Genomic DNA, 7212 nt, shown 5'->3' with positions numbered 1-7212 from the left:
GTCGGCACGTTGTTCTTCTTGGCGACGTCCTCGTGCACGAGGTCGCACAGCAGGCAGACGGTCATGCGCGGGCGGCAGACGTGCGGAAGACGCACTGAACCGGAGAAGCGCTTGTCCTTCTGTGGGTCGTAGTTCTTGAGGTTGACCTGCAGGTCAATGCTCTCTTTGAACTTGCGCTCTTTGCGGGCAGTGAGGACAGCCTGGATGGCCTCGGAGAGCTGAGCTGGGGGGATCTTCGACATGACTCTCTGTGCTGCGGTGTTTGTGTATGTGTGTTTAGCTGGAGAAAACGCGAGGGAAGTGGGAAACTGGACTCGGCTTCTCTTTCTTAAGAAACTTCCTTTAACAAAGAAGTCTCCCCTTCGTGGATGTTGTCGTTGGCAGTAGCACCTGGTAGAGGGAAAAGCAACATGAAGAATTAACAGCGGCAAAAAGGGCAATTACCACCAAAGAGTGCACTGAGGAAATCAGCGACAGTCACAAGGAAAGCGTAGAAAGATAAGTCTCTGGCAGAGAAATGCACCGCTAATAATGATCAATAGAATTCTGATAGATGNTTGACAAAACTGCGCGGCAGCGCACATACATACACTTCCTACTTTGCTTCAACGCCCCCAACACACAAAGCATGTGTCAAACCAACAAACCGACACAGAACACAAATGCACAGACACACCGAAAAAAATACACACTCATGATGTAAAAAAGACACACGTCCTCTACCCCATAATATTAGCAGGTATCTGGTGTTGCTTCTTGTTTTTGCGGCGGCTGCTGTAAGACCATGAGCTTCTCTACGAGTTGATCCACCGTTGGTGTTAGTGGTCGCCCTCCCCACAGCCGCTCCAGGTCTGCCGTCATGATTTCCTTCTTAGTCATTAGCTCTGCTGTTGCGGTCTCAATTTTCGTCGTGTTCGCCTTGATTATTTCCACTGCCACCTTATGGGCAAGGGAAACAAGTTTCATGGCCTCCTCCTCCGCAATATGCTGTGCAGTGTTTGAGAAACTCACAAAGATACGCCCCGCCTGCGTTGACTCAGGGTGATACGACAGTAGCCCAGCACCAGCATCCATACCGAACACCATCATCTTCTTGAGGGCAATGTCGGTGGCACGCTGAAGGTCATCCATTGCTCCAGCGGATGGATCTCCTAACAGTGTCTCCTCTGCCGCACGACCGCCAAGCATCACCACCATGTCCGCGAAGAGCGTCGCGTTTGTCTGGTACTCGTGGTACTCACTCCCTGCACGCTGTGTGTAGCCTTGCGCCTTACCGCGCGGCACCACACTGACCTTCATTACCTTCTTCACCGTTGGGAGCATCCACGCCGTCAGTGCGTGGCCTACTTCATGGATAGCCGTCCTTCGCAGGGACGCCTCACTCTGACGGTTGCGGTGCTTGCGGCCCACCAATGTATTGTCGATTGCTTCAAGAATGGCTTCCTTTTCCACCAACTTTTTCTCGCGTATACCACTCTGGAGTGCCGCCTCGTTTACAATCGCTGCGATCGTCGCAGGAGAAATACCAGGTGTCAGGTCAGCGAGCTCAGTTGCCAAGTTGAGGTTGCTAATACTGTCGCTCACCGGCAACTTCAATCCATCCTCGTCCACTATCCGCCCATTTGGGTCGCCCGTTCCTACACGGCTTAAGTAGTGCTTGAAAATCTCCACGCGTGCCGCCTTGTCAGGCATTTCAATATTAACTTTCCTGTCGAAGCGGCCCTCACGCAGAAGTGCCTTGTCTATGTTATCCTGAAAGTTCGTCGCAGCCATCACAATAACAGCATCAGAGCCAGTGCTAAGACCATCGAGCTCCGCGAGGAGCTGGTTGATGGTCCGATTCTCTTCGCTGCTGACAGAGCCGCCCTGCTTCCCCGCCCGGGAGCCAATAGCGTCAATTTCATCAATGAATACAATCGCTGGTGCAGCACTTCGCGCTTCTTCAAACAATTCTCGAACACGCTTCGGTCCACTTCCACCCATTAACTCAATAAAGTCAGAACCACTGCAACTGAAGAAGGGCACATCAGCCTCACCGGCAACGGCCTTTGCCAGGAGCGTTTTCCCTGTACCCGGTTCCCCAGTGAGCAAACAACCCCGCGGAAGCCGCGCGCCCAGCCGAGTGAACTTGTTGGGGCTTCTGAGAAAGTCAACGTACTGCCGTACCTCCATCTTCGCCTCGGGNAGCCGCGCGCCCAGCCGAGTGAACTTGTTGGGGCTTCTGAGAAAGTCAACGTACTGCCGTACCTCCATCTTCGCCTCGGGGATGCCAATCACGTCGTTGAACTTGGTACCCTTAACATCAACGCGGAATTGGCGCTTCTTGATAGGCATCATTTGCTCCATCATGCCTTCAAATGGATTTGAACTGTTTCCTGTCGGTCCTTGCCGACGCAATAGTGCCCATGCAACGGCAAACGGCACGCCAAACCATAACAAGGGTCCGAGGCTCGCACGCAACCAATTGTCCTCCGTACGGGCGCGGTGTCGCCTTGCCTCTTGGACACCGCGGTCGTACTCTGAACCCTTGTTTTCTGTCATTTGAAACAAAAAAGGGGTTTCACCACAAGAGTTTTCTTCTTTTAATTCCTTTACTTTTCTAGTCCCTAGCAACTACTCCAATCAAAAGCAAGATGAGAATCAGAAAAATACCTACTGCACTTTGAGCGTGGGAAGTAAAGTACGCATGTACAAGTGAAGAATATATAAATATATATATATGAAAGGCAAAACCGGGTACCTCTGTGCACACCACTAACGTTTGCTCTACATGATAAGCATCCAAGACAATCTTCAGCTCCGTTTCTCTATATCTTTCAGCCTCGAATACTTCGTCGCAGTATATCTCGGTGCACTCTTCTGTCCATCACTATTACCATATCACAATTTCACTTGCGACGCATTTGCACGAGGCGCACGGCTTATAATATCGGTCGCTCGTTGTGGAATTTCCTGAAGCGGCGCCAGACGCCCATTGTCTCCAAGCAGTGGGTGTGAGCCCCTTTGCAGGTTGTTGCTCAGCAGATACGCAGCAAGGAACGCTAATGGATCGACCGGTCGCGCCTTCGCCACCTCCTCCAGCCCCCGCAGCAGCAGCGGCAACACAGTAGCTTCAAGGTACGGCTGGTCTGGCAGGGCGTACACCGGCACGTTGGGTGGAACAGGAGGCTCACGAAGATGTTCCGTGAGGCGGTCAAGCATTAAATCACTCACCACAGATGTATCTTTTCCACTCATTGCCAACCTGGTGTCCTCTCAAGATTTCTGTCCTTCTTGTTGATCAAAAAAGGAAAAGAAAGAAAAAGGGGGAAGAGTCAGCTAAAAAAAAGTAGTGATCACCAGAAGGAAGAATACATATAGGGGTACATATGCTCATGCACCCCATCACCGCTACCAGCCAACACACCCCTATGCCAAAGGGGTGAAGCTTGAGCAGTAACTCTCTTTCAAGATAGAAAAAGCTTAAATGACGAAAGCAAAGAACCTCATAGTGATTCTGTGTGCGAACAGGAGTATCCACACCATATCTCGTCCCGTTTAGTGATCAGGCTTCTTGCGGAAACCGCAGCCGGTCGTCAGCATCGCCTTTCCTCCCGTGGGGCGGCACAACCTCGTGGCGCAGCCGCTGCACTGCACCTCCGATGTGGCGTGACTGTACACGACCGTGACGGCGTTGCAGCCAGGGCACTTCACGTCCATGAAGTACGAGTTGGGGCCCTGCACCAAGCGGCGGCGCTTGTGCTTCATGCGCTCCGAGCGAACCGTCGGGTAGCTGAGGTCGGAGTCAAAGAAACCCATGGCACCTATTTTGCACTACCGCACTCTCTTCTGTTCCCTGAAAAAGAACTACGAGAGACTTTCACTCGCGGGGAGTATCTGTAAACCTGTGTGTGTGTGTGTTAGGGTTCCTGTGTGGAAGGCCACAAGAATCACTAAGCAGGGCGTGGCAAAAAAAGCAAACAACAAACACAAAGAGAGGGAAAAAGTGGTAGTTTCTTCCGAGACTGTCACACATCGACAATCCACTCGACATGATAAGAGAGCCTACACCAAAGAGGAAAAATAATTGGTTATGGCACAGAGTGACATCATCAAAAGAGGCAAAAGTACGCCTCTTCTCATCCCACATGTAGAAGGAAAAGGGAACAACAGCAGTCCCTCACACATTATCAGAGCTTTTTTTTTCTGTGATCCTTCACTCGCATCGTCTTTCTTCCTTTTCTTCTGTGGTTCGTTGACTAGTCATCGCTACTCAGCACTGTACAGAGCGCTTTGAGCGAGAGTGCCAAAACACGCATCTCAACACACAAAGAGGTGTGAAACAAGGTATTACCGCATGACCAAATAAGAGTAGACAGTGAGATCACAGTGACCTATAAACACAAAAAGCAGCACAACATTCTACTCCTTTACCAAACTGTATACACATTGTTGCTTTGCACCTCCATTCAATGTCTCCTATTTGTGGGCCTCGTAGCAGCTCACGCACACCCGCTCTGGTTGGCCATTCTTCTTTAATGACACCTGGAATGCGGAGCACGACCCACAAAACACAAAGCCACAAGCCCGGCAATGGTGTCTGCGTCGTGTCAAGTTAAAGGGCAGGTGGCACCTGTTGCACTCCTTTGCAACCGTGTCGTCCTGCCACTGGATCTCGTCACCTGAATCAAAAGTCTCCTTCTTTGAGGCCGATGTGGACGGAGGCGGTGGCGGCGGCTTGAGATGTGGGGGACGTCCAGTTGAACACATTTCGCATTTTTCAAGAACAATTGCATTATGATACGTGCAGGTTGGGCAGGTCCATGTCTTTGGTGAGCTAGAGTGAAAATGGGTATTTTCCCACTTCTTCTTGTCGTGATTTTTGGCCTTGGGCGGGGCGAGGTGTCGTGGCCTCTGCCCACTCTGACATGCCTCGCACACCGCGTTGCTAATAGGATTCTCCAAAGTGCACACCGAGCACTTCCATGACGTGGGAGCCGCCTCACTCACTGATTGTGGTAATACATCACTTTCCATGATTGGTGTACCATTGTTTTGGTAACTGTTACAGGTTTCACAGCGCGCATCTCTGGCGCCATTCTTCTTCCCACAGATGCTGCACAGCCAGGCGGTTGGTGGCATTGCAGGGGACGTCGCGGCGCCCGTACCTTGTCCACTGCTACTGATAACAGGAGTGCCATTCTTTTGGTAGCTCTTACAAACTTTGCAGCGAGAGTGATGTGCCTCATTTGGGGCCAAGCACATACTACAAATCCACGCAGTGGGGCCTGCCGGTTGAGATGGCTGAGTAACCTTTTTGGGAAGCTGAACCGGCGCTGGTACGGGTGTACTATGGGTGGTAGAAGAAGCGCCAACACTAGGCGGGGGATTATACCCAGGGCGCTTTGTGTCACACATCCCACATTGGTTCGTGTCCAGCGCGTTCCGGTACGTGCAAGACGGGCATCCCCATGTCTCCAGTTCTTCCCGTTTCTGTCGTTCACGCTCCCTCTCCCTCTCGAGCTCTTTGCGGAGTTGAATAATTTTCTCCAGTTGTTTTCGGTCCTCTTCCTCCTGAGCCAATGCAGGGTTTTTGTTCATAATATTATTGTTGGCAACACTGACAGCTGCCGCTTCAGGGGCAGAAACAGCCTGATTCACCCCTAAAGGTAGACTAGACCTGTTTGGGGCATCTGGCGGTGTCGCAGGTGGGCCTAGTGCTGTTTGATAGACTGGATTGTAGCCTCCCTCCGCCGGGGGAACAGTGCAGGGTGCCTGTGAGATAGTGGCTGGCTGCGGTAAGGCATGGTACGGCGCCTGGGACAGAACTGACGTCGGCGGTGCGTTATTGTAGGGTGCCTGGATACCGGCTGTTGGTGCTGGTGCCACGTAGTATGATGCGCCTTGTGGTGGAGGAGCGGAGTGCATCACGGTGGAAGAATGTGTCTGCGCTGATGTGTACGCGTTGGGATGGTACGGCTGTGGTGTTTCCATCGCCGCATCAAACGGTGGCGGTGGTGGGAGCGCCGCGTTGGCCCCAAACGGGTCCTGATGAATCACCGGCGGCGGTGGCGGATCGCTCGGTGGTGGCGGAGGCACGTAGGCTGGGTTCGCCATCTGCTGCTGCCGCGGCCTCGTGTCGAAAAGATCATCCAAGTTGAAGCTCATGTAATATGTGACAAGTTCTCACGGACAACACCGATTGGAAAAAGTTCTGCTCCTATCTATAAGGAAGACGCAAGACTGTATCGGTCAGAATAAGACACTACACCTAGTTGTTGCTCGAAAGCTATCTACAACAACAACAACAACAACAACAACAACAAAAAGAAGATAACCCAAAGTGACAGCAACATACAAAAGAAGAAATCAAGCCGCAGTTCTTCCTTCCCTGACTACATAAGAGTATAGACCGATCTTCTTGCAGGTATCAGCGTTCACTGCAAGTAAAAACGAAAAATGGGTGGGTAGACACTTCTAGCACACAAAAAAAAATTCTTTGAGGCAAAACGGGTGAAAGAGAGGCATAAATAATAAAGATCTGCCGATACACGAGCAGAAACGGCACAACTACGTAACTCTCATCGATGCGTTAGATGGCTTAGCTTGACTGGGAAAGAGAGGAAGCGAAACAATAGGAAGAGCGGTGAAGAGAAACCCGGTATAGACCCTATTTCTCTCTCTCTCTCTCTCTCTCTCTCTCGCCCCCTCCCCTTCGTTGTCTGCTAGCAGCAACCTTCCTTCGCATTGTTTCCATCATTAAAACCATTACTTCCCAGTCTTGTGCTATGGGAGGCTTTAGCACCCCCATTCGATGCAGCAGGACTCGCTGCAGCCTCCTTCCCACGCTTTGTCAGTATTCTATCCACCAAACCCTCAAAGGCCTCATGCACATTCTGCCCGTTCTTCGCGGATGTATGCAAGAACGTCAGACCCTTGGCGCTGCAAGTCTCCTGTGCCTGCAGCACACTCTCCGTCTGTTCAGCCTTTGTCACAGCATCGCACTTGTTCCCACAAACAACGATAAACTCCGTGCTGTTATTCATGTGAGGTAAGAGTTCTGGCAGCCATACGGTCTCAAGTTCCCCAAAAGACTCCAGCGATATTTCGTCGAACACTAACAGCGCCCCTGCGGCGTGGCGGAAATACATTGGGGCCATCGCGCGGTACTTCTCCTGCCCGGCCGTGTCCCACACCTCTACACGCACGTTGGTGTTATGCGCTTTGGAGTGC

General features: G+C 51.6%; 5 protein-coding genes across 5 annotated transcripts; all 5 read right to left on the bottom strand.

The window, feature by feature from the left end:
* Positions 1-732: 732 nt before the first annotated feature.
* Positions 733-2541, bottom strand: DQ04_08601040 (putative ATP-dependent zinc metallopeptidase, putative,metallo-peptidase, clan MA(E), family M41; the record flags this gene model as incomplete). Its single annotated transcript, XM_009315629.1, has 1 exon — positions 733-2541. The coding sequence occupies one exon, from the start codon at positions 2539-2541 to the stop codon at positions 733-735; it is 1809 nt and encodes a 602-aa protein (XP_009313904.1).
* Positions 2542-2880: 339 nt separating this feature from the next.
* On the bottom strand, positions 2881-3237 carry DQ04_08601030 (hypothetical protein; the record flags this gene model as incomplete). Its single annotated transcript, XM_009315628.1, has 1 exon — positions 2881-3237. One exon carries the CDS (start codon positions 3235-3237, stop codon positions 2881-2883), a length of 357 nt encoding a protein of 118 aa, XP_009313903.1.
* A 300-nt stretch (positions 3238-3537) lies between these two features.
* On the bottom strand, positions 3538-3798 carry DQ04_08601020 (40S ribosomal protein S27; the record flags this gene model as incomplete). Its single annotated transcript, XM_009315627.1, has 1 exon — positions 3538-3798. The coding sequence occupies one exon, from the start codon at positions 3796-3798 to the stop codon at positions 3538-3540; it is 261 nt and encodes an 86-aa protein (XP_009313902.1).
* A 660-nt stretch (positions 3799-4458) lies between these two features.
* Positions 4459-6147, bottom strand: DQ04_08601010 (putative FYVE, RhoGEF and PH domain-containing protein 2; the record flags this gene model as incomplete). Its single annotated transcript, XM_009315626.1, has 1 exon — positions 4459-6147. The coding sequence occupies one exon, from the start codon at positions 6145-6147 to the stop codon at positions 4459-4461; it is 1689 nt and encodes a 562-aa protein (XP_009313901.1).
* A 557-nt stretch (positions 6148-6704) lies between these two features.
* DQ04_08601000 (putative ras-related GTP-binding protein) lies at positions 6705-7139 on the bottom strand (the record flags this gene model as incomplete). Its single annotated transcript, XM_009315625.1, has 1 exon — positions 6705-7139. One exon carries the CDS (start codon positions 7137-7139, stop codon positions 6705-6707), a length of 435 nt encoding a protein of 144 aa, XP_009313900.1.
* Between the last annotated feature and the right edge of the window lie 73 nt (positions 7140-7212).

The sequence above is a fragment of the Trypanosoma grayi genome, assembly GCF_000691245.1.
Source record: "Trypanosoma grayi strain ANR4 Tgr_860_V1, whole genome shotgun sequence".
Classification (NCBI taxonomy): Eukaryota; Euglenozoa; class Kinetoplastea; order Trypanosomatida; family Trypanosomatidae; genus Trypanosoma; species Trypanosoma grayi.
This window is presented reverse-complemented; position numbering and strand designations above follow the sequence as displayed.